Here is a 27907-nt window from a genome sequence, read left to right on the forward strand (position 1 = left end):
GCTTTAACAGGGTTAAAGTTCACTACTTCTGATTTTATACAGAGTCCTGCAATATTGAGCACAGAGGTGACTGTATACAAGGTTCATTATCGGCTGATGATTGATGGTTTGACTCGGCAAATAAACACAGCAGACATATAAAACTGTGTCACGGAAACAGCTTATCATCAATAGATACAACACAGTACGGTACAGTATACAGTTAGCTAAACCTGCACATGACAATGAACAAGATTACTATTAAAAGATCATGTGTTTTTTCCACATTTCTGACATCAGAAAGTTTCACATAAGTTGTTGATAACACTTTATTACATTCATTTATCTCGACAGCAACAACGACATTTTTGTGAAATCAAATGTTTACTAAAGCAGTAGATCACGAGGTAGAAGATTTCACAGCTGACAGCAAAGATGCACAGATTGTGAGAAGCAAATCGCATCATGTATGTGCACATCAAGTTAGCTACGATTGAGACACATTCGAAAGGTTGTCCAGTGGGTTTCTTCATCATTACATTCAATATCATTATGGGAACCGGTGCGTTTTATTCCAAACGCTCCAGTCGGTTCATAATAACGTAAACCATACGTCTGGCATGCTTCACATTAGTTGATTTCTAATACATCATCTGTGTGCAAAGCTTTCGGTGATGAATTCAAGGACTTGACCTAGCAAAGCATTCCTGATATTTCAATGATTATCAGTCCAAGAAGCTTTTTCAATAAATAAAACCATCCCTCAAAAAAGGGATCCATTTTTCTCATTTTTAAATAAATCACCCGAGACAGAAACGAACGGGTCCTAGGAAGATTCTTTGTGCCGTGGAAAAACAAAAGGACAGGGTTTGATCCGTGTCACATACGGCTCAAAGTGGCTCTTCGGTAAAACTAGCCAGAATCCAAAACCAAAGTCTGTCATATATATTAATATCGGCATTTCTTAAAATGTAAACAAAGTCCTAAACACAATTCAGAACATTCATCTTCTCAAACATACCATCTATAGGTAGCTATCATTAGGAAACGGCCATTGGTTTTCCAGTTTCACTGATATTAATCGTCTCTTGGGATTGTGTCAACGTCAACAAGTGTGCAACTCCGAAACATCCCCAGCTACTTCAATAAAGGCAATGTTTGACTGAAGAATATGATTAATCGATGCTAACTTTAAACAACGTGACCTTAACACTTCTGAGACATGCACCAAATGGCATTTACAATCATTCTGGCCGGAATCAATAAGATCATAAATGGCTTTCATTAGCGGTGGCAGACATCGGTAATTGAACTTTGTAACCTTTGCGACGCCCAAACTTGGGTCCCTGACAGGAGCAAGGAATGTTTTTTGGATATCTTTGGCAAGATTAAAGATTATAGAAGATTCTTTGTCTTTTCACCAAGATGAGATTTCCCAATGAAACGCTCCTTGGTCTTTGGTGGACGGCATTAATGGTGAGCAGTACATAAAGCAGAAAGAATAGCAGTCTCATGAACACAATTCCCTGAGATCATGTGTAGAAGGACGTATCCTTCGCAGTGTCCTCGTGTTGTTAGGACAAGCACAGTCACCGACAAACAAAGTTTTTTGAAAATATAAAAATGGAAACACAATTGGTCATTTCTTCAACGGATCTATCCTCATGGTCTGAGGTAGTGCTGAAGGGATGACAATCTCAAGTCTGGTTCTCTTCAGAAGCCGGTGTTGGAGAGCTACGATGCTGGAGAACAAACAGCCAAGCGGTTGAAGGGAAACGGAGATGAGGAGGTCAGATATGGCGGCCGGTGAGGAAGTAGAGGGGACGGTCCTCGCTGCAGTTGGCCGTCTGAAACTCGTCCCGCAGACGAAACTGCCACTCGTCCTCCAGCTCCAGACGCACAATAGTCTGACGCAGAGAGCTGCGGTCCTGACAGATCACACACAGCGTGGCGCCTGCAAGACCAGCCACAGAAATGAGCTTGATTTCAATCTCCTCACAGGAGCACAATGTGCTGTCACTGTTCTGATGAACTCTCATATTCAATGTGTATGTGGAGCGGAGCATTTAGAGATTCGATTGAGCTATTTTAGTTATAAAAACAAGCTTTTCTGTTTGAGATGATAGAAATGGGAAAGTTTGGGATCAGTGAGATTACTTTTATTTAGAAAGGATTCATTAAACTGATTAAAAAGATATCATATGTGACCCTGGAGCAGAAAACCAGTCTCAAGTCTCTGGGGTTTATTTGTAGCAATAGCTAAAAAAACACTGTATGGGTCAAAATTATCGATTTTTCTTTCATGCCAAAAATAATTAGGATATTAAGTGAAGATCATATTCCATGAAGATATTTTGTAAATTTCCTACTGTAAATATATTAAAACTTAATTTTTGATTAGTAGTATGCATTGCTAAGAATTCATTTGAACAATTTTAAAGTGATTTTTCTCAATATTTAGACTTTTTTGGCTTCCTCAGATTCCAGATTTTCACATAGTTGTATCTTGGCTTAATATTGTCTGATCCTAACAAACCATACATCTATGGAGAGATTATTTATTCAGCTTTCATATGATGCATACATGTCAGTTTAGAAAAATGTATACTTAAGACTGGTTTCGTGGTCCAGGGTCACATGTATGTAAGAATGATTTGTGAAGAAAATTCAGCTTTGCATCACAGGAATAAATTACATTTTAAAATATATTCAAATAGAAAACAGCTGTATAAAATTGTAATAATATTATAGATTTTTGTTCAAATAAACGTGGCCTTGGTAAGCTGAAAAAAACGTATTTAAAAATAAAACAAACACAGATTTAGATATAGACAGACATAGATTTATGTATTTTTTTTATTTTTTTTTACATTCCAGCTATAAGGGACCCGGCCTCACCTTTGAGGAAGTTGAATTTCTTCAGGAGGCTTGAAACGACGAAGGAGTCACACAAGTAGAGCAGCAGTCCGCCGAACATCACGCCTTGATGATCCACGTTCACCGAGTGCGGCCGGGAGCTCATGTAACACGTCTGAATCTGGACACACAAGAAACCGTCAATACTGTGTCTCAAGTAATAGTTTTCATTTTCTGACTGTCAATGCTTATTCAATAATAGCTAGCTGTTGTTTTATGAAAAGAGCTGCGCGAACATTCTTCAAAAGCTCTCTTTTTGTGCTCCAGGAAACACATACGTAAGAGCACACAGGTTTGGAGTTATTTTAAGGTGAGTAAACAATCGAAACATTGATTATGAGTGAACTATCCCTTGATTTGTGTGACTTGTCATGTATTTGCACCTGTGGGCCGAGGTTGAGGTAGCTATCTATGGAGAGCACGGGGTTAGTGCTGTTACAGACGGCCAGAGGAAAGAGCCGGTGACTGCAGGACTGAAGAAACTTCTCCAGCAGGAACTGAGCCGGCGCAGACAGAAGTGTGTGTTCAGTGTCCGGAGCGCACACGTACTGAGACGCACACACACGCACCGGGGTCTCCAACCTCTGCGGCACAAAACACATAGTCTTACAATCACACTCCTTCTTTACAAACTGTCAGAACATTTTCACAGTCCCAGAAATCTGTCAAATCCAAAAAATATAATGCAATCATTTTAATGTCCCGGTTTGCTGATAAAGAAACATTTATGATTATTTTCAATGTTTAAAATGTTTTTTGTGGAAACTGTGATATGTTTTTTTTTTTTTTTGCAAAGTACAAAAAAGCAGCATTTATTTCAATTTTTTATTTTTTATTTTTTTTGCAACAACATAAAAGTATTTAATTTTGCGCATCCTTGTTGAATAAAATTATAGTTTTCTTGAATTAAACCTTACTGACAGCAAACCTTTGAATGGTATTGTAACTCTCCTCATTTTATTGATTAATATATCATATTTAATTATAGAAATTGCACAAAATTCACAGACATTAGGATGATAGAAAGCTTTTAAAATGCATGAAATCCAGCATCAATATGATTGCACAGCGCCCACTAGTGAATGTATACTATAACTGCAGACACCATTAGCGTCATGCTAACAAGCTAATATTAGCGTCTGGATGTAATGAAGCATTTTGAAGCAGGCCTTTCTGAAGCTAACCATGAGTTTTGGCTTGATGAGGAAGTCTTTATGTCCTCCGATGGGGATGTGTTTCTTCATGACACTCAAGTGATTGAACCGACAGAGCAGGAGACCGCTGCTGTTTGCCCTCAGGTTAAAGTCCACCTCTTCACATGTGAACCTACACACACACACACACACATTCAGACTGTTACTGGTGCATCACTAATGACTTAAAGTCTAGTACTCAAAACTACATGTGCAAAACTCACCGGTTGAGGTCGTACTGGACGTTCTGGGTGAGGTCGACGTTCAGCATGACGAGGTCGTGCAGGTGACAGCGAGAGAAAGGGCTTGTGGGTGCTCGAGAAGACACAGCACTGCTCCATTTGCGCAGGCCACACATGGCATACAGAGAGATCTTAGGAGTGGCCTCCATGTGCTGCAGGACGCTCTTCAGTGACACGTTCATCACCTCGCTGAGAGAGAGACACAGAATCCAGAGATGTTAGACAACGACACTCCAACAAATCTGAACACGGATCCATGTATCAGTACATGCCTGTTGCCCTCGGGTCCAGGCTGGTGGGCGCTCCACAGGACGCAGGAGTCGTCCATCATCACGATGAAGGGCCACACGTCCTGTCGTTTGACGCCCTGCTCCTCTTGCCTGTTCCTCTCCAGCTCCAGGTTGTGATAGGACAGTTCCTTGATCATGAATCGAGCCGCTCCTGAAACACCACATCAACACACTCGGTCACAACAAGAGCAACTATGAAAGCTCGTGTCCACCACTGAATAACAACAACAACAACAAAAAATATCGCAACTTTGCAAATTCATTTTTTTTTCTTAATATCCTGAGTTTTCAATATTCTCACTTCTTTTCACACAATTGAGTTACAAAGTCTGATAAAAAAAGTCGCAATTCTGACATTTTTGTATAAATTTTAAGTTTATATCTCACAATTATGAGAAAAGAAGTCAAAATTGCCGGATATACCGTTATATACTCACAACTGCGAGAAAAGAGTCACAACTGTGTTTATATCACGCAGTTCTGACTTACTATAACTTGCAATTGCGAGTTTTTTATATCATGCAGTTATTTTTTTTCTTCCTGCAATTGCAGTTCATATGTCGCACTTACTAACTTTATTACTTGCAGTTGCAAGTTTATATCACACAATTCTGAGGGAAAAAAAAGTCTGAATTGCAAGAAATAAACTTGCAATTGAAAAAAAAAAAAAAGCTTTTTATTTTAACCAATTGCAATGCAATAAAAATACAAAAGCCAGTAATTACTGTCATGCAGTGGCTGATGACAAACATGCATTATTAAAATAGCATACTATTAATAGTATACTTATCTAATTCAGCACAATTACAGTATTTCATTTACTTCTTAAAAGTACTATCATTTGCTTAAAGTAAATTTAGGCAACAATCTTTATTATTATTTCTGGAACAATCTTAACGCCTGCTGTTAGAGAAACAGCATTAGAATAGCGCTGAGTTGTTTCACAGTCTTCTTCATCATCACTCACCCACTCCGGAGTTGTTGAACATGGCGGGGAGCACCAGGAGGATGTGGTTGGGCCAGTACTTCCTGTAGAGAGGCATTTCATATTGCTTGACCACCAGAATGTGCAGGTGCTGGGCTCCCTCCGTGGCGTGGTAGATGTTGAGCAGGCCGTGCTCCTGACGGCCCGTGGTGGGGGTGAAGATGGGACTTTTCAGCAGGCCAGACTCCTGAGTCAGCAAACGGTCACCACGGTCACTTTCAGACATTTGATTATTCTGTATTTTGTACATTTCAACTACTTTAAAATATTGAACTGTATGTCAAATATTTTATATTGTATGTATATATTTTTGTTGTATTATATAGAATGCAAATATTTTTATATATATTTATCTATATTTTTAATATTTTTATATATAGATTTTATTTTATATACAAAATCCATTTGTATTTTTTGTGTATTTGAACTATTTTTCATATTTTATAAAAAAATATATTTGTGCACATTTTGTGTATTTTAACTCTTTAAAAAATATTTTCAATACTTAACTTTTTAAATATTCTGTATATTTTGTGCATTTTAAATCCGTATTCTGTATCTTTTAACTTTTGTATTTTTGTCCATTGCTATGTATCAAAATACTATGTATTTTGTACATTTGTTTTTTTGGTAAATAGTGCAAACTGTGCCTTTGACACATATTCTGTACTTTTAAATTTTATTTTATACATGTATTTAAAATATGAATTTTTTCAGTATTTTTATATATTTTATTTTATCTTATATATATATATATATATATATATATATATATATATACATATATATATGTATATATATGTATATATATATATATATATATATATATATATATATATATATATATATATATATATATAATGCAATTAATTCTAAATATTTTTGTATATTTTGTGTATGTTTAAGACAACTTGTGCAATAAGACCAGAAAACAGAATGTAAAAAACAGCAACCAACAGGACTTTTTGCATTGCTCAGGTATCCATGTGCGCCTGACATCAGGATATTTCTTTATCTTTTTTTACTTTGACAGACTTTTAAAGTCATTCAGTGCTTGATATTAATAAGTGTGTCGCTCACCTTGTCTGAGATCAGCGGGAGCCGCATGCTCTCTAGATGACTGCCTTGCTGGCTGAACACGAAGTGAGGCTCTTTGGCTTTAGGAATAATAAAGTGCAGCTGGACTTCCTCTCCCAGCATGGAGGAGCAGAACGTGAAGGCATGGAAGGTGCATTCGGACAGCTAGAATCACACACACACACACACACACACACACAGAACATCTTACAGCAGCCATATACCCGTCTAGACATGCTATCACATATGTTTGAGGTGTTTTGAAATAATGTCATTTAAATATGTCACTAAGTGTTAATGCATCACAAATGTCCTCACCTGAGCGGCAGGAGCAGGCTCGCTGTAATGGTGGCACTGCTCACAGCGGTGAAATGCATTATGGGCCGCAAACAGGCTGAGTCTGACAGACACTGTGTTTCTCTTCGGCAGCTCCCCTTCTGCCTCCAGCCTTTCTGTTTTAACCCCTGTGTTTCATGCGAGGATGCAAAACAGCACATAACATACCTGCTATTTTCATGGGCATGTAGGCACACCATAATAAAAGTAAGTAAGTAAAATGTATTAAATGGCACATAGGAGTCACAAAGTGCTTTACAGTAAAAATAAATGAGAACAAATTAAATACCAGCTGTACAAATACTACAACATTCAATAACGGCCAAACCATATGGTTCATTAAAAGTGTTAAAAAAAAGTTCTCAACTAGTTCCCAATGTTAAGAGAGCAGTTTACTACCATTCAGTGTTTTTGGCATCCTGTCTGCATACACTGGACTCGTGTATCTGAACTTGGGGTCACGGGGGTAGAGGTCAAAGGGCAGTTTGCGGATGTCCTCCACGTCAGGCCACTGCGGTCCACTGGCAGGGGCAGCCTTGGATTTGTCTTGCACATCTAGAGATTGAATATGAGGGTCATTAAAACAGGTGAAGGGAAGAGCATCGTGTGGAGTAATGTGAAAGCACTCTCTCACCTTCCTCCAGCTCTTCTTCATCATACACGTCCACCTCCTGCAGGCGGATCAGCATACGGAACAGGATTCGCAGGAACTGCAGATACGCACCTGTTTTTCCAACCTTAAACAAAAAGAAAAGAAATGAGACACTGGATGCTTGTTGGTGAAGAGGTCAGCTAGCATGAGACACCGGTCATTGTAAATGGATGTGGCTCTGAAACAGACATTGGGAATCTTTGTATACTTTAACTATTTATTATTATTTCAATACTTAATGTTTCAAATACTTTTGAATGCTAAAATCTTTTTGTATGCTTTGATTATTGTTTGTACATTTCAACTACTTATAAATATTGAAATGTATGTCAAATATTTTATATTGTATGTATATATTTGTATTGTATCATATAGAATGCAAATGTTTTATTTTTCATTTAATTTTTATATAAAATCCATTTGTATACTTTAAGTATTTTAACTGTGTGTTTTGTGTATTTGAAATATTTTTCATATTTAATAAAAAAAAAAAAAAATGTGTATCTTACTGGTTTTAACAAATTTTTCAAATACTTAACCTCAAATACTTTTTTATACTTCGTGCATTTTAACTATGTATTCTGTATCTTTTAACTATCCCTTTTTATATATATATATTTTTTGGAGTTTTTTATCCATTGCATGAACGTTGTGTTTTGTACATGTGTTTGTACATCGTACATATATTTTTTTGAATATTTTGAGTATTTTATCTGTGTATTCTTTTTAACATTTCTAAAAAAAGTAACTTTTTAAAATATTTTTGAGCATTTTAATTGTATTCTGTTTATTAAAAAAAAATTTACAATTTTTTTTTGTGTGTGTAACCTATGCATTTAAAACATATGTTGTACTTTTTTGTTTTATTTTAGACGTTGCATTTAAAATATGCATTTTTTCAGTATTTTTATATATTCAATCTTAGAAAAATATAAAAAACACAATTCATTCTAAATATTTGTGTATATTTTGTGTATTTTAAATGTGTATTTAATATTGTTTTTGTCTATTTAATAATAAAAAAAAAAAATGTCCACCTGTATTTTGATGAGTGTATAGTCGATACACACACAGCACCAGCAGTGATGCTCACCTTAACTCTCTTTTAGTGATTGAGCTACTCCTCACCTGTGGTGGTCCGCTCAGCAGCAGTCTTCTGGGATGGGGCACAGCCGGCCCGTCATAATCGGCGTGGTGCTGTCTGGCTGTGGTCCACTGGCGGTAGTACAGGGACATCTCCACCCCTCCGAGAGCGTGAGGAACCGGCGGTCTGAGCGGGCTGCTCCAGGACACATCCGCGTGCGGCAGCAGAGACGCCGAGCTGGGCTGACCCAGCGCCTCAGGGGCCAGCAGGGCGTACGCCGCCCGGGACAGCACCGCCGTCCGGGGGAACACCTGTGCCCGGCTGCATTCACGCGGGGCCTGAGTGGACTGGCTCGGCCGCTGAGCTCCCGGAGAGGAGGAAGAGGAGGAGGAGGAGGAGGAGGCAGAGGAGAACGAGGACGTGGCAGAAGAGCTGGGAGCCTGGGAGTCACACTCCTGTTTGAAGCCAACCGGAGACGAGCAAGAGTTCATTATATTTCGGCTGCTGGACGACTCGCTGTGCGAGGACGCTTTGTCCAGAACACCTGAAGAACTGACGCCGTTTTCTGTGGTGGAGCCTGAAAGAGAACGAGGAAGAGTGATATTAGATCATGTGACCACTCCAGACCAGAATCAGGCGTCCAGAGTCCTTCACTGGGGTGCTTCTTAAATTAGTGAGGGTGCTCTAACTATATATATATATATGTGTATAATATATAGCTTAGTTCATCACAATCTCACAAAGATACGCTATTTTCATTAACGTTCTCTACGCTGCACAGAGAGTCTCGTCTACATTTTGTTTTAATGAGATGATTCACGGTGAACACAATTTGAGAAGTGAGCTGATTCTGATTCAAGAAATCAACAGATATGTCTGTGATTAGCTACTTTTCTCAACGCTGCAGAAACACGCTGAAATAGAAATCGATTTCCAGAGCGCACGGGACAGATTGCCAGATCTGCAATAGAAAGCATTAATGCATCTTTAAGTGAGGGTGCTTTCGATGGAGTTTGAGCCTGGTTCCTCACCGGAGGTCCTGGTGGCAGCGCTGGCATTGCTGGGGGGTCTCTCCAGATCCATCTGGAGCTCGTCGTGGTCTGCTGTTTCTCCCGGGATCCTCTCCTCATCTGTCGGTCTCTCTTCTCTGCCCGCGGGTGTTTTCGTCTCGGGTATGACTCTGCGTGTCACGTACGAGCAGGCCAAACCCACTTCCTGTTCCAGAGCAGTACGCGTCAGGTAGCTGGAGTCGATCAGCCGCAGGTCACAGTACTTCAGCGACCTGCGTAAACATCACACGCAAACACACTCTTCATGTGTCCCTCAGAAACTCAGAAAAACGGATTTTATTTGATCTTTTGGATGGTGCATAGTCTTTCAAAAAGATGAACATGAACTGTATTGAAATAATGCCACTGGAGAGTTAAAACAAAATATGAACGGGGGAAGATTTTCGAGCTGTAGCTGTAACAACTGTAGTAACCGCTAGGAGGTGCTCTTTTTAACAAAATAAAGAGGAAACCAAAAGAGCAGCATTTATTTATTTATCAAGGCCATCATATGATCATATAATGTCAGATAATTAACTTACGTCCTATATTGAAATACAGTGTAAGCCTGAAGATTTCATCATTAACTTCAGGTTTGATTTCTAAAAGAGGTTTGTCATTTAAGGCAATACATTATTATTATTATTATTATTATTATTATTATTATTATTATTATTATTATTATTATTATTATTGTTATTATTATTATTAGATCTAAAAATAAATAATACTTTCACACTAACAGAAAAAATATTAATATTTGTAGTTAACAAATATTAATTTTAATTTATTTTAAACACATTTAATGAATAAATAAAAATGAAATAAATTCAATTAAAATATAAATAACTATATGTATAAAAATAATAAATATATGTATATACTCCACTGTTGAAATTGCTCACCAAGGTTGCATTTATTTGAACAAAAATACAGTAAAAATTATAATATTGCGAAATATTATAACAACTTAAAGTAATTTTTTTTCTATTTGAATACAAATTATATATATATATATATATATATATATATATATATATATATATATATATATATATATATATGTATGTATTCTGTAAACTACGTACATTTCATTGAAAATGACAATTGGTCAAAAAAAAAAAAAAAAAGATGCCATGTTTCTATACATTTTTAGACAAAACAATACCAATGTTTAAACTTTAGAAAAGTTTTCAAATCAATATTTGCTGAAATAAGCCTAATTTTCAATCACCACGAATGAAAACATTTGTTATTTTGACCATATGTCATTTTCTCAATGATTATTATATAAAGAACAACATCACATGCAGTACCTTGGGAAGGTCTCTCCGAGAGGATCTTTTCCTGTGAGGATGACGATGCACGGGAGTCCTTCCAGATCTTCATAGGTGTGTGGGACCCATTCTTCGTTCTTACAGCCCTTCCAAGCCTGAAATGCACAGATGGTTTATTCCAGGCTTCTTCTGGTGGTTTTAAGCAGCCCATATTCTCGAGGGGATCTGGTTCTTACCCGCAGACGTGCACTGAAGTGAACCGGCAGACTGATCTCAGCAGCAGGGCTCCCCAGCAGCACGGCGAAGCGGTACTGAAGACCCAGCTTGTCCCGGGCCTCCTCCAAACGCTCCTGTGCCAGCCGTGCCAGCTGCAGAGAGGGCACACGCACCAGCAGCATGTGTCCGCACCCGTGTCTGCTGCGGCCCGGGACGCTCAGCAGATCCTCCACCATGGCCAGGGTCTGAGGGGTCACGTGATCCCGCAGCGACGGGGCCGCTGTGAGGGCCATCAGGGCCTCTGTGTACTGCTGTATCAACAGATAGCTGCGGATCACCATGCTGTGCAAATGTGGATGCCTGAAATAATACACAAAGAGAGATATAAATGGAAAGAAAGGCACATGCATATAGTTTGAAATGCACAAACGCTGCCAATTTAGACGTGGATCTGAGTCTGAGACAGAGAGTTAACTAAAAAACATTCTTCTTTTAATAGGTTGCATAAAGGTTTACTTTAGGGAGCACTATTCACTATTAACTAGCTGCTCATTAGCATGCACATGGCTCACATACTGCTGTTTATAAAGCACATATTAATGCATCACCATATTCTAGATTCCTCAACTCGTCCCAATACCTGAACATAACTACACAACAACTTATTTACTTACTACACATAAGCAGCTAATTAGGAGTTTATTCAGGGAAAAAAATATGCGTTCCAGAATCTATAGCGTTTGTTGAAATATATCTTGATTTTATTTTGATTTATTCGATGTACTAAAATAACTCAAAAACAACTATAGATATATTCAGAAATATGAAGAAATATGACAAAAATATGAATGACAAAAATTATAATAAAAACAAAAGACAAAAACTAAAATAATAGACTATTTATAGAAAAATAACAGTGGTCTGAGAATAACTTAAAGTATGTAATTATGTATTTACAATGGAAAAGCAGTTCTAAAGGAAGGTTATTTGCTTTAGATCCTCAGTTTTAAGTATTCTTAAAAGTTCTTGTATTTTTTTAATTAGTTTTTAAAGAGGTACATAAGATAAAACATACTTCAACCATCAATACAAAACATGCAAAAACACATGTGAAGTGTGTGTGTGTGTGTGTGTGTGTGAAAATTGTGCTGAGAATGTTTATAGAGAGAGAAAAAATATATAAAATTAAAGGGAGAGAGAGAGAAATAATTAAATGGGTACATAAACTATAAAAGAACAACCAAAGACAAAGAAAGGTGGTTCTGAGAAACTGATTTCAATAAAATGTTGATTGTGAGTGAACATGTATCTGGGCCTGACCTCTCCAGCAGGGTTTTGACCATCCGCTCAAAAGCGTGGTCACATCTGAGGATGGGGCTGGCGACCCCCCACTGCAGCGAGCTGCTGTAGTCCTTCAGCCCGAAGTAGACCAGGTCCTTCGGAGAAGCCTCGGCCTGCTGTCACATGAACACAGAAGAAAAACAACATCCATCTTACCTCTCTGAGCAAAACACAGCGTTGTCCCTTTTACCTCTTTTATTATTGCATGCAAATGCTTTTAAACACATCTAGGTCATTATACAATAATCCAGATTCATTTATGTCGGATTAATATGAATCTCTTTCACTGATATCATACCGCAAGTGTGTAAGAAATGTGATTGCTTTACAGATCGAGTGAATTCTGATTGAAACCGCTGCTGTAAAGATTTTTTTATAGTTACAAACTTCCTGGACAGTGAGCCACAGAGCACAGAATGTGCTGGAAAGACTAATCCCAGAGAAGAAAGCAAACATTAATGGCTACTCTCCACTGCAAAAACACCCGAAATGGTAAACCAAAAAACTTGAACTATCCAACATCAAACAAATATGAGACCCATGATCAAACTACAAAAAAGGAACATGAAAAAAATTCAAGATGATCTTAAATTAAATTGCATACGGTCAAATGTTGCCTTTAGACAGTTTGCCGCTAAATTAGCAAAATAATTAGCAAAATAATTAGCAAAATAATTTACTTAAAAATAAAAAAAGTAAAAAAGTAATATCTGAAACTGGTTTCTATTGTAAAATATATTAAAATGTAATTTATTCCAGTGATACAAAGCTACATTTTCGAATCTGCTGATTTGCTGATTATTATCAATGTTGAAAAAAGTTGTTTTGATTCGTATTTTTGTGAAAACTGTTTTCAGGATTATTAACGAACAGAAAGTTCAAAAGAAGTGCATTTATCCGAAACAGAAATATCGTTGACATTATAAATGTCTTATAATCAGATCAATTTAATGCATCTCTGCTGAATAAAAGCATGCATTTACATACTATTGACCTCAACACTTTCAGCAGAAGTGTGCACACATACTGCTTGCACTCATCTCATTTCAGTCTCATCTGTCCTCCTTAAATTCCTTCCCAGTTGTTGTCGGGGTCAGTGACACTCACCAGGTCGTCAGTGCTGGGCCAGTGCACTTCGTTCTGGGTGCTGATGCGTGACTGACGGCTCTGCAGGGTGAACGGGAAGCAGCTGACCTGCAGAACCAGCAAGTTTATTGCTTCCAGAACCTCGGGACAGTTCACCACGCGGTCGGCCAATCCCTGCAGCTCCCCGTGACACACCGACCCTGACAGAGCGCTGACGGAGAGAGAGCAGACAGACAAGACGTCTTAACTCTGGCGTTTGTGACAGACGCTTTTACAAACCGCTCGTCGTTGTCTTCTCACCTGGTCAGGTCGACGTGTGAGTTGTCGTGAATCAGGACGAAGAGCGTGTAAGGGTTCTGCTTGACTTTCCTCATGAAGGCCTCCATTTTTGTGTGGACCTCTGCGTCCAGACGCACCACATACTTGTCAGACTTCTGCAGCGCTAATGAGGCGTCCTCTATACCTAGATCAATCAGGACGCCTAGCAAACACATGAGGACAACAACATCAAATATGTGTGACCATGGACCTGTCATAAGGGTCAGTCTCTTGAAATTGAGATGTATACATCATCTGAAAGCTGAACAAATAAGCTTAGCATTGATGTGTGCTTTGTTATGAGGACAATATTTGGCTGAGGTACAACTATTTAAATCTCTGGAATCTGAGGGTGCAAAAAAAAAAAATCTAAATATTGAGAAAATCTCCTTTAAGGTTGTCCAAATTAAGTTCTTTGCAATGCATATTACTAATTAATAATTACGTTTTAATATATTTTCGGAAGGACATTTACAAAATATCTTCATGGAACATGATCTTTACTTAATATCCTAAAGATTTTTGGCATAAAAGAAAACTTTTGACCCATACAATTTTTTTGGGCTATTGCTAGAAATACACCCCAGCGACTCAAGATTGGTTTTGTGCTGCAGGGTCACATATGCTTAAGTCATACATCATAAGAGTTGCTTACAATATGTTAACTTTTTCTTTGATGCGTTATTCGAGAATGGTTTGGTCAATCAAAAAACTAAATAATACAAAGCTATTAGCATTTTTTGATAATTCGTAAAAAAAATTGACCAGCAGGTGGTGCTGTTTTCAAATCATTCAAAATTGTGAAAAATCGTAGCCATTAGAAATGTAAAGTTTGGTGTGCATTTGACTCGGCATGAGCCAAGGTTCAATTATTATTATTTATTAAACGGTTCAAGAGTCAGTAGCATAATCATGAGCGTAAATCTGAGCTGTTGGTGTTGATACAGGGTTTGCGTTAGAGACTCCAAACTTGCGGTGCTTAGTGTTGGGACTGTCCTCTATCTGTGTGCCAAATCTCCTAACGTTCCCGCAGACAGTTCTCAAAACAGAATAAAGTAGTAGTTCATACAACATGAGGGTAAGTAAATGATACATTTCCATTAGTGAGCTATCCGTTTAACTGTCATAACAGTGCGCTTGACAGTGAAAACCAGTTGAATATCCCTTCAAGTCGGCAGAATCGTACCTGATTGTTGTATTCGCTGGACGGTTTGGTGAACCAGGACGTGTGACGGCGGCACCAGAATCAGGAAGTCCACTTTACAGAAGCGTCCCAGATCTAAGCTCTGGCTCCCCGAGTCGGCGATGGCACACACCTGAGACAACAGACTGCGTGCAACGCTCAGCTGCGGAGGGTGTATCTGAAAGCCCTCACTCAGCAGATCTGCAACACATCCAAAGACAGTCAGCACTTTCAAGTGCCAGATATGAAGTTTTATCATGGTGTCTGGAGACAGCATTGTCTAACCTGGTCCTGCTTCTGGTAGCATGGCTGCGGCCTCTTGGGAGTGAATGTACTCGGTCAGATGTCCCTGAAACGGCTGAACCACGCGGTCTTTGCGCTTACGCTGATACCGAACCAGCTGTCTGTCCATGTTGTCGCCTGTAGCGCCACAATCAATTTAAAATTAATAAAGGAGACACATGCACATGCTATAATTCTAAAATCTTCAAAAAGTAACAGTTAAAACATTGTTACAAAATGTTCCATTCTCTTCAACTGATCTTTCTATTCATCAGTGCATCACTGTCTCCACAAACATATTAAACATTTTATTAATAATAATTGTTTCCTGAGCCCTGAATCAGCATGAATCAACATGTAATGGCTGCAGAACATTTGGTTTTGGCATAAGAGTAATAAATAATATTTTCAAATATATGAACATAGTAAAAATTAGTTTGGATCGTAATAACGTTTCATAATGTTACCTTTTCACTGTATATTTGATCAAAAATGCAGCATTGGTTAGCACGAGATACTTCTTGCAAAACATAAAATAATAATAATAATAATAATAATAATAACCAAAAACCACCAACTTTTGATCAGTAAATGTACAACTGATAAAGTCAATGCCACTGCACAAAAAAGCATTTCAGCTTATTACGTTTGAAATGTTGTGGCCAGGAAACACTTTTTTCCTTGATTCCTTAGGGTTATTTCTCTCAGAAACATTAGTTTAAATTGTAATATTTCACTATACTTACTAAATCTGATTGTGGCATAGAATCATAAATTGTCAAAAAGATCATTTATAATCTCAGCTATGTTCAGCTTTTAAACTATGTCCTAAAATCACCAAAGAGGGCACAATGACCACATTAACTGCAATGTATAATTTACATGCTTAGCCACAAATCTGCTGCTTACATCTATATTCCTAAATCAATTTCTAAATAAAGGGCAATGATAAGATGATGGAAACCGATGGATCCACTGAATAGTTGCACTGAGACTCACCTAATGAGGTGCTCTGGAAGTGTGAGGCGAGCACACTCACTTTCCCGGTGATGAGCTCATAGCTGATCTCCTTCAGAAACTCATTGGTAGTGAGCATGCTCTCCGCCAAGGCTCGAGACTGATATTTACCTGAGAAAAACAATATAAGACAATGACACACCTTGTTCAAAAAACATTCAGCTTTATTGCTTCTTAATTAGCCAACAGAGTGTGACTTTAGACTCCTTGAATGGCATTCATAGCATGAAAATGGACTCATATTAAACCCTGGCAGAGGCTATTTGCATCAAGTGTAAATAGCAATAGATAGAGCACAGCTCCGTTGATGCTCTGTAAAAATAAACTCCATCCACTGGTCCCTTAATGCTGTTTTTTTTTTTTGGTAATCTGTGCAGGGTTGTCTTGCCCTGGCAACCAAAAACACACTTCTTTTGTGACATTTCGTGACGCTCTCGCTCTGATCAGTGAATGTCTGTTGTGCTCTCAGTGCTCTGCTATACGGGAGCTGCGCGCTCTTCTGGCAGACGTGCCCTCAGGACCCATATAAGGAAATTCCGCTCCATCTAACGTCACACAGAGCCATACTCGAAAAAAACTTCCCAAAACTTGTGACAAACCGGAAGGAGTATTTTTGGAACAGAAATACTCCTTCAAACGAACAACTTAATTTTTGAAACTTTGTCCATGTTTAGCATGGGAATCCAACTCTTTAACAGTGTAAAAAACTCAGTATGCATGAAATAGCATTTCACCCCCCCTTTAAGTTTACAGTCTCATGACAACGGCATGTCACCACATGGAAGAGAGGGGGCGGGGTCAGCAGAGCTCATTAGCATTTAAAGGGACATGCACTAAAATGGGTCGCTGTGAACAGAGCTGTATTTGACAGGGTAATAGTGTTTATTTACACTACCACTGACACATTTTAACCTATGTAACTGACACATTTAAGTATGTAATATACGATTCATTAAGACCCTAAATAAACATATCAACTTGTGGAAAACGGGCATCTGATGACTCCTTTAAGTCTTTAAGAGCAGCAGAACATACCCATCACTAGCACGCAGAACTCATTCGCTCCACTTTTGGAGGTGCAGATGATGATCACGTAGTTGGGCAGACACTGCTGCTGCTGCGGTGGTGTTTCACTCAGCGAACGCAGTGACTCAGAGATGCCCTCGCCCAGAGAGCCGTGGCTGACCAGCACCTGAACACAGCCCCCTGACACACTGGCCTCCATTCGAGCTAACCAGGGCAGCTGGGCAGGGGACACGGGAGGGCCATTCGGACCGCACAGCATGGCCTTCAGTATGATCTGCTCGAACTCTTCCCGTAACGGGATCTGCTCCGTACCTGCATTGAACACAGGAAAAGTAAGAGTCACATCACTATAAAGAGAGCACTCATTGCTTGAGCTAAATGCATTTGAAATAAGACATTTAAGAAGCTATGCACTCTTTTCCATGTTCATGCATTAAAACTGATTTGACATGCATTAGTATGTCTTGTGTGTCAGTGTTGTTTACCCAGCCGAGCGAGGTACTGCAGTGTGAGCAGTATCATGGTCTCTGTGGTGAGTAACTGGCTTGCTGACATGCCCAGGCTGATGAGGGTCTTCTCATTGAGCTCTCGGCCCTTATAGCAGCTCACCAGCAGGGGGCTCACCACCAGATCACCCACATTGCCAAAGAAGTACGGCAAAGTGCCCTGACCTGGAGAGAAACATTCAAACAAACAAGTTCACACACACACACACACACACACATCCAAACACTTCAAGACGAAGTAACTCAAGATCTGGTTATATTGTGTACTGTGATGAACCTATTTCTGATGAAAAATAGTATTTCAGATTATGCTATCTTTCTTAACAATGTTTTTCAATGCTTGTCTTTCTATGTAAATATGTGACCCTGAAGCACAAACGCATTCACAAGATGTATATTTGTATAGACGGTACATGGGTATATATGAAAACAATTAGATCAACAAAAAATCTTTAGAATATTAAGTAAAGATCATGTTCCATGAAGATATTTTGTGAATTTCCTACCGTAAATATATCAAAACTTAATTTTTGATTAGTAAAATGTATTGCTAAACTTAATTTGTTTTAATTAAGTTTAAAGGCGATTTTCTCAATATTTAGATTTTTTTTGCACCCTCAGATTTTCAAATAGCCAAATATTGCCTTAACAAAGGAGCGGTTTTGTGGTTTGTCTTTCTGTCTATCTACTGTTTATTCTATTTAATATGTAGATTAAGTACTTTAAAATCTGTTTTGTTAAAAATATCTATTAATTACTATCTATTAGTTAACAGGCTAGCGAAATGCTGAGGTTTAGATAAAAAAGATAGCAATGTCAGATTAATTAGATTTAAATAAATATATAATTAAATTTAAATAAATTAAATCAGTATTAAAAATATTTTTATATATTTAAAAAATATATATAAAAATATTTTTTAATACTGATTTAATTTATTTAAATTTAATTATATATTTATTTAAATTGACAAAATGTTGCTGAGTTTTATTTTGAATCTCAGTCTTATTATCACTCTGCTGTTTAAATTCTTAAATGTAAATTAATATTGTTACATATCTGATGCTGTCACTATCTAATTAATCTGACATTGCGATCATTTTTCATAGTTCATCCAATCATTCACCCCAAACCTGTTGCTGGTCCCCACTGACTTCCACAGTTTGAGAAAAATACTATGAAAGTCAATATAACTACATGAGGTTTTATTACACAAGCCTGTTATGAAGACTGACCAATGAGAAGGACTGGTCGGACCCCAGAGGAGTTCAGAAGGTTGTCTGGGATGATGACAGTTTCTCCTGCTGTGATTGGTTGGGGTTGTATGACCCCTGACACTGATGGAGGCTGCTGATTGGTCAGGGACAATAAAGAACCTGGAACCAAGGAGAAAAACATTACATGTATGTACTTTATTTCTATTGGAACACACAGAATGTGCTGTCAAGCCACTGTGGAGATGGATTGGATCGCTTCAGTCCCATGCTTTGTTAACATGACACTCCAATCAATGTCGAGGACAAGATAACTGAGCCACAGGATCACAGAGAAAAGATCTCCAAAGCACAAACCCTCCAATCTGCTGCTTTAGCACGACCCTTCACCCCTGTTTCTATCAAAACAATGAATAAATCATCCTCGTGGATGGAAAATGTCATGTACTTGTTAAAAACAAAAACAAGGTAATCAAATCCATGGCTGTTTCCACTCAGGGCCAAGCATAGACAGCCTGGATGAACTGAGCGACAGCAGCATTAACAAACATCAGGAGGAGGAGGATGAAGTCAGACCCACCTGGGCTGCATGCCAGCGGCCGGATGGCTGGCACAGGGACGGGGACGAGAGATGTGGGGTGCCAGCTGCGGTGACGCTTTTTAGGCGGACCGGATGACATAGCACAGGATGCTGCAAGAAAGAGAGCAGGGTGGGACGTGCTTGTTATCATCAAGATGCACAGTGTATTTCACGATGCCTACTAAAAACATCTGATGAGTGTGACCAATAATGATATGCATGATCAGCTGCAGGATTCTGGATAAACTGAGAATCGCAATTTTTTTTTGTCTCATAAGAAAACACGATTGTAAAATCAGACATGAGGGAAAAACTAGGTCATGGAGAACACGGAGCGTGTGGGGGAGGAAAACAAACACACAACAGTCCATGGGCGTTTTCTGAAGAGATGTATACATCATCTGAAAGCTGAATAAATCAGCTTTCCATTGGTGTGTGGTGTGTTAGGATAGGACATTATTTGGCTGAGGTACTACTATTTAAATCTCTGGAATCTGAGGGAGCAAAACAATCCAAATACTGAGAAAATCATCTTTATAGTGGTCCAATTTAAGTTCTTAGCAATGCATATTACTAATAAAAATTAAGTTTTGACTTATTTACGGTAGGAAATTTACAATTTACTTACATTATATTCTAATGATTTTTTTGATTATTTGGCTATTGTTACAAATGTGCTACTTATGTGGTCCAGAGTCACATATTATGAAAAAGTGGTTTGAATGAATGATTCAGTGACACACTCATAAATATTTCAGTTGTTTAATTATAAGAAGAATCTGTGTTTTTGAACAAATCTCTTGAATGAATGACTGAATGAAAAACAGGCCTGTTGCCACCTAGTGGTGAAATAATGCAATTATTTGAAGCACCAGTTACTTTCAAAAGGGGATTTGCTCTATTTCGACATCAATGTTTCTATCCGAACTATAAGCTTTGATTGCATTGTTATTGGCTGGCTTAATGCTTACCTGGACTGTCTCCTGGTTCTATGGCCCTATAGCCATGAGTAGGGGTGGCCAGTGGGTTTGTATGAGGTGGGCTCAGTAGACTGGACCGTCCGTCTATACTCAGACCATTAGTTAGACTGTTTACTCGCAGGGCAGTGGGAACTGAACAACAAAAAATAGGTTTGGAAGTCAGTAAAACAGTGTGGAAAACCATTTACACACACGGGGTCTCACGGTCTTCAAAGCTGCATTAATTGAATCACAAAAATACAGTAATACTGTGAAATAAATTGTTTTCTATTTGAATAAATTTTAAAATGCAATTTATTCTTGTCATGCAAAGCTGAATTTTCTGAAAGATCCTGTAGAAATCACTGAAATATTCAGATTTATTAAAATATATGTATATGCATCATTCGTAAACCGCCTTTTTCAGGCTAAAATTTATTTAGGGATTACCCAAGTGCCCAGAGGGGTGTCGTGTGTGACACATTAATGGCTAAAGTCCACTTTTCTGGTGACAAACACCCCAACCTACATATAAATTCAATAGGGAGGAAAGCTGAAGGAGAATGGGTCCTGCGTGGCTCAGTTTATTGATTTCCTTTAACTGATGGCATATTGATAATGAACTGCTGGCCACTTTTACATCTAATATTCCTGACACACATAAACAGAGCACATATATGTTAAATGTCAATTGCAGGGAACTTGAAGCTTGGGCTGACATTAAACCCCTTAATAGAGAATTTCTGCTCTTATATTGATGATTTGGAGCGAGTTAATGTGTGTGTGTTTGTAAAAGGGGTTGTGTAAGCAGCCAATACAAATGACCTTCAGAGAAGGGATTCATGCTATCCTTCTGTGGGGAAAAACAAACAACATCTGAAACACAAAGTTGACCATAACTGCTTGTTAACCATTTATTATTTAAAAAATACAATACAAATGCAAATACATTTTTATTTGATCTTATTGTTGTGTTTAATGTGTTTTTGTTTAATGAAAAAATGATAATTACATTTGGAAATTATATTTAAATATAATTTGCCTTTTATATTCTGTTTAAAAATTGTGGAAGAAACATTATCACTGTATTAATTTAAAATTGCAAAAACATCCAAACTGTCAATTTAAATGAATGTGATACACTTTAAAGTTTAACATTTGAACCTATTTAATGTTAAAACAAAATAGTAAAATCTTAAAAAAAAAAAACTTTTATAGTATATATTTTATAATAACTGGTTGCCTGTTTAATGTTATTAAAGTACAGTGTGGTTCGTTTACATTTCTAATCCAAAACATGAGATATATATATAATATATACTGAATATTATATATAGAATATAGTGGTATTTTCTTTAGCAAGCAAACTAAAATTGTTAAAAAATAATTTTAACAACTGCTTGCACTGAATGTTTAACTGCAAAAGCAAGTTGCACCTTAAAATAAAATGATATATGGCTTGGTATCATGAGAAATCTTTGCTACTTGAGATTCAGTATCCTGTACCGATGGGTAAAGTCTTGGTCCCGTGGGTCGGTGTGTTCAACGGTTTGAGGAAGCCCAGCTCCGGGGGTCCAAAAATCCCTGAGGATGAGCCAGATTGCATGCGGGCAGGAGGCGAGTCTGTGGATCAGACAATAACTTCTTATCAATGCAGTTTTACTTTTTCCTTTTATAGATGTGGTATTTAAACACAAAATGTGTGTCATTTGTTCTGCAATAATGAGCCCTTCTCCTAAACCTATTTTGTGCATTGTAAAAGCTCGCTATGGCCACTAATGGACGCACTCTGCTGCCAGCTGCACGGCTTTCTGAATGGTGTTGTGAGGAAGAAAGAGACAATGAGTTGCTTTCTTTCACCAAACACTGTTGGGTAAACACTGTGTGGCCTCCAGCCAGATGTCAGCAAATGCTGAGTATCCCCCACCCCTCTTTGAGCACAGGTTTCCCTCCCTACCCCCGTATGGACCCTCCCCCAGGACAGAACATGACCAGCAGAAGATGGTCATCCTCCACTGGACAGATCCAGCTCCTCTTATGTGCTCCAGAGCTGCACTTGTGAAGTGTAAAATGACGTGCTTTCACAGGAGAAAAGGCTTTTAATATTTGATGGTCCACACATGCACTCACCTGAGAGGGGGAATGGAGATGGACTGTGGCCATGTGTGTCTCCATTTTCTTTGCTGCTTAGTGAGGATGAGGAACTAGGCTTGGATGAAGAAGCACTGCCCGAGAATGGCCTCGTCTTACAATCTGGAAAAAAATGTATAAATAATAATGCACAGGTTATGTCAAGTGAACCATCTGTCTCTTTCAAATCAAACAGGTTCAGTAACAATGTTATGTGTAATACATGGATGGGAAGGATGCAGAATATATCGGGACCATTGCATTTTTTTCTTCATTGGTTCAGGTCTGGAATAAGAGTAAGATCTCTTTTCCAAATTTAAACAGAACTCAAGTTTTTCAATAATTTGTATCTGTTATCGATTTGTAAACTTAAAAATATAACACAGAGGCAAGTACATTTTATTTGTAATTAAACAGACATATGATTTGATTTAATTTTACCTTTTTATTTTTATCTGTATTTAATGTTTAGTAATACAGTATATCAAAATATAAAACAAAAATGTGTTTTTGTAAAAAAATAACTATGATAATTAAATTTGGAAATTATCTTCAAATAATTCTATGTACAATATATTCTCGTTCAATAATTTATCCGAACCTTTATTAAATAAATCATTATTTATCAATGTTTTCATTTGAAAATAAAATACAATTGCATATACATTCTAATTGTAATTGTAAAGATATTATATTTAATATAATATTTGCCTTATTTAATGTTGAGAAATGTACAGACAATACGGGGAAAAAAAATGTTTTAAATAAAACAATAATAATTAAATGTGTAAATTATGTTTAAATAATTGTATGCATACTGTGTAAATAATAAAAAAAATGCTGTGTAAATAATCATCCATTATCAATTTATTAATTAAAAATTGTATTGAATTATTAAATGTAATTATCAGTTAAAAACATATTTCAGATAAATTTTAACCTAAAATAAATAAAATATGAATCAATTAACTTCAGTATAAAATGAAGCAAAATATTTAACAAAAATGTATTTGTATTTATTTAGTTAATAATAACAGTAATTACATTTACATACACAGGAAAACATCTTTAAATACAACATCTTAATCCATTTGCTAAGTATTTAATTTAATGATGAACAGCATCAGAACTTTAAGACAGGCCACTGTCTATGCCATGCAACATTTTGCATGTAAGTGTGGTACCTTTCCAGCAGATGAGGGTTCCCTTGCACAGAGCACCCTGGGAGTTCTTCACCAGGTAGTACTTCAAGTGCTTCTGCTTCTTCGGCTGAGTGGATAACTTCAAGTTGATGTGGTTGGAGAACTCAGTGAAGTATCGGAACCCTTTCTCACCACAGCCCACACAGTTCCCTGAAAACCCTTCACAAACACACAGACATGCATCACTACGTGCTGCAAAAGACACGCACTTCACTTCAGAAAGGCTTCTGACCAAGATTTGCACAAGGGTTGCACCGATACCACTTTTCCAAGAACTAGGCCGATACCGATACTTTTATTTTTGTTACCTGCCGATATCAAGTACCGATATCCGATATCATTGCATTTGTAATTTTTTTTTTAATACTGTGTACAGAAACCAAAACAATATGTATAATGTTAGTTGGCTAAGTATCGAAGCATTTTTATGAGTAGGAGAGTGAATACAGAAGCGCAGTATGGGGCTAGTATCGGTATCGGTGCATCTCAATGCATCCTAATCAGGCAATAAAATATATTCAGTATTACTTCTGAAAGGCAGATTTTTTTATTTTAAATAACAATTCACATAAAAGGTGTTTATACAACATAGTATTTTGTTTTCTGTACCCAGATCTTTTTTTTTTTTTATTCTATATGCAATGAAAATACAGGTATCGTTAACTAAAAGTACCAAAAATAAAAGCATCGGTATCTTCCTTGTCCTAGAAAAAGTGATATCTGTGCATATAATAATACAGATTATATAAAGCCTGGAATTGTATTGGAACACCAACCTAAAAGTGCATTTTTCCCGTTCTCATCTGGCAGGAAGCGCTTGTCCACCGCACAGACGAGGATGTGCTCCGGGATGCTGGGAGATTTGGCACCCACCAGCTCAAACCCCATGGGAACCTCGATAGACTCTGTTGCCATGGAAACCAGGCGTAGATCCTTTCCCGCTTGACAGAAGCCTGGGCACAGATGACTCAGGTCAGCGATATTATGAAAAGCGATCTGTGCTGATGCAACTAAACGCACCATGAATCACTGTTTACACTATTTTTCAATAGTTTTGCAATGTCATTACCATACGTTTCACTTCGACACTGACGTGGCACATAAAAATAGCTCTTTTCAACACCATGCTTTCATATGACTTCAGAAGCTGGAATATAAATCTATTAATTTCTCTACCGTCAACAGTGCAGCAGCCGTCAGGAGGGGGGCCCTGAAGATACGGGAGCGGGGGGCTGCTGGTGTCTGAATCATCCTCGTCATCCATATCTTCAATGGAATTGGACGACTTGCAATTCACCAGCACATGGCTGGACAGGTCGGGCCTAATGCTCAGGTCCATTTTGGGCTTAATATCTGGAGGGCAGAACCAGAGACAGGTGTGCTATTGTTATACATGCACACTTACACATGCATTCGAGTTAATCTATAGGGAGTGTTTTCAGGGGTGTTTGGTACAGAGCCCCACACATGGCGTGCAAAAATTACTAATTCATTCCCTTGATGTACTAAAACATGCACACAATTACTATTTCGTTCCCTTGGTTTGGTAAATCGTGCACACAATTTACTAATTTGTTATCTGGATTTCTAAATCGTGCACAATCGAGGGAACGAAATAGCAAATTGTAAACACAATTTATAAATCGAGGGAACCAAATTGTAAATCGTGCACATGATTAGCTTACTATTTTTTTCCTGCATGCCATGTGCGAGGCTCGGTAGTTTAATAAGTAACATAGTTGACAATTTTTGTGGACATGAGTAAAATGAATATTTTTTTGAGAGATGATTAACTCCAAGGCACTCTTTGTAAAAAATAATAATAATATTAATAATTTGCCTTGTTACTTCCTGGCCTCAATCATTAAAATAGTTAAAAAGGTAGATCTACGCATTTCGGCTTCAAAGATTTCTTCAGTATATACATCATTTGTATAACAGGTGCTCTTAAACAATTATTAATTAATCAAAGACAGCTGGTAAATCAATGAAAGAAAACAATCTATTGTTCTAATGGTATTTCTATTGTAGAAATACATTTTAAATACATAATCTTGACTTAAATTGTTTTAATCATTATTTTGAACTCAATTCAAAAAGCAGACATTGCAAAAACTAATTAAGGGACATTAAAGGCAATTTCAAGCAAACTGGAAAAAAGGGTGAAGAAAATATATGTGTGAGATTATAGTATGTATTCTCTTTATACTGGATAAAATATGATTTTGAAACAAAAAAAAAAGAATAATCATCACCAGACATGAAATGTACCCTGATTTATAGATAGACTGAGCCATATATGAAGCGCTTTGATGAATGCAATAAAGGTTCTTTGACCAAGTTTTAGAAGATCACTTCCATATGTTTTTCCTTAAAATGTAATTTGTTATTAAGAACACGTTAAAATCAATTCCTTTGAAGGCTAAGGGTCACCTTGCAGGTTGCTAGGATACTGGTCAGGCTGGAGATACAGCTGTGTGAATACGGGCTGAGGGTCACCGCTCGATCTTAACGAGGCCTCTATGGAGTTGTGAAGAGCTTCCTCAAAGCGGGCAGATTTCAGCTGTCCAGCGTATGAATTCCCCATGATCTGAAATGAAACATGCGATTTTCACACATTCAGTTTCTGTTGTATTACTAGCAAAGACAGTCCAGGCATAGGTTTCAGAGCACGAGAACAGCTATACAGTGAAAAGAAAGTTTCAATGCCTGATTTAAAACAGTAGCACGGAAGAAATCGAGAGAGACCTGATCAACTACATTGTAAAAAATGTCACGTGAGCCACCAAAACAACCATTTTTATGACTTTTAAGTACACTCCTTGAGCTGTTCTTGTTCAGCAGCCCTTGACTAGTAACAGATAATGGTAGCACTTTATTTTACAGTCCTGTTCCTCATGTATATACTATGTACTTATTATAGTAATTACAATAACTATGTAATAACTAGGTACTAACCCTGAACCTACCCCTAAACCTAACCCTACCCCATGTAGTTACCTTGTGTTACCAGAACTTTATTAGATAAATACACTGTAAGTACACTATAAGTACATGTTAGTACACGAACTGTAAAATAAAGTGCAACCGAGATCATTTACAGTCAATTGGTCATTATTGCGAAATAAACCCTGATGAAATGATCAAAACCCTGACATTAATCTGAGGGGACTTATATCACCTACAACAAAGCTAATTCCCAGAAATAATTGACTGCAGAAAGGTACAACTGACCAATAAAAATCAGGTACTCCAGAGAGTCATGTAATAAATACTGATATGAAGAAAACGTATACCACTGTGCTACATGCCAAGTATAACCAGCTCATCTGTTAGGCCATCTGCTCTGCACCAATGCATTCATTTGTATTTCTGATTGCATTTCCTTTCCTCTTTTTACCTTTTTGTTTGCTTTGTGAAACTACTAAAGCTCAGTATTGGTTTCTGCTAAACTAGATCGACAATCAAGACAGCAAACGATGACAAATGAGTATGCCACGGTAAGTTAATTGAAAAAACCCTCAAAGACAGATCTTGACAATTAACTACTTCTATGCAATTATACAGCTGCAACAATACACAAAACATTCAATTTGCTAAATATTTGCCATTGTACCACTATACCTTTGATAGTATTTCTTTAGCTGCAGAAGAACCGGATCACCTCTTCTCCATGGTATATCAACGTTGAACCGCAGTATTCCTGCACCTACAAAACAATAGTTAAACAATCAGAACTCCACTGACAGTATAAATACATGTAAAAT

At 37.5% G+C, this 27907-nt stretch overlaps 1 protein-coding gene across 2 annotated transcripts; it reads right to left on the bottom strand.

The window, feature by feature from the left end:
- Positions 1–290: 290 nt before the first annotated feature.
- LOC113046099 (GREB1-like protein) lies at positions 291–27849 on the bottom strand. Of its 2 annotated transcripts, none has more exons than XM_026206969.1 (33): positions 27765–27849; positions 26574–26730; positions 25317–25493; positions 24917–25093; positions 24123–24299; positions 22939–23061; positions 22315–22431; positions 20821–20961; positions 19850–19960; positions 19291–19431; positions 18035–18220; positions 17559–17861; positions 16506–16634; positions 15510–15644; positions 15228–15425; positions 14024–14204; positions 13745–13934; positions 12617–12750; positions 11317–11656; positions 11120–11235; positions 9786–10036; positions 8799–9331; positions 7653–7755; positions 7418–7573; positions 7001–7146; positions 6686–6847; positions 5588–5792; positions 4603–4771; positions 4313–4519; positions 4080–4221; positions 3279–3479; positions 2878–3016; positions 291–1933 (listed from the first exon to the last, which is right to left on the bottom strand). In XM_026206969.1, exons 2-33 carry the CDS (start codon positions 26725–26727, stop codon positions 1770–1772), a joined length of 5808 nt encoding a protein of 1935 aa, XP_026062754.1. In that variant the 5' UTR covers positions 26728–26730; positions 27765–27849; the 3' UTR covers positions 291–1769. The 2 variants fall into 2 exon arrangements, with proteins under 2 accessions (XP_026062754.1, XP_026062753.1); XM_026206968.1 differs by having other exon boundaries at positions 12617–12753.
- Between the last annotated feature and the right edge of the window lie 58 nt (positions 27850–27907).

This window comes from Carassius auratus, chromosome 27, assembly GCF_003368295.1.
Source record: "Carassius auratus strain Wakin chromosome 27, ASM336829v1, whole genome shotgun sequence".
Taxonomy (NCBI): domain Eukaryota; kingdom Metazoa; phylum Chordata; class Actinopteri; order Cypriniformes; family Cyprinidae; genus Carassius; species Carassius auratus.

Coding starts and splice junctions, on each gene's coding strand:
- LOC113046099 (XM_026206968.1), bottom strand. CDS start 26,727: ATGGGGAATTCATACGCTGGACAGCTGAAATCTGCCCGCTTTGAGGAA. Junction 18,221..19,290: donor CCGACCAGTCCTTCTCATTG/GTCAGTCTTCAT, acceptor GTTTCTCTCCAG/GTCAGGGCACTTTGCCGTAC. Junction 10,037..11,119: donor CTCGGAGAGACCTTCCCAAG/GTACTGCATGTG, acceptor ATGTTTACGCAG/GTCGCTGAAGTACTGTGACC.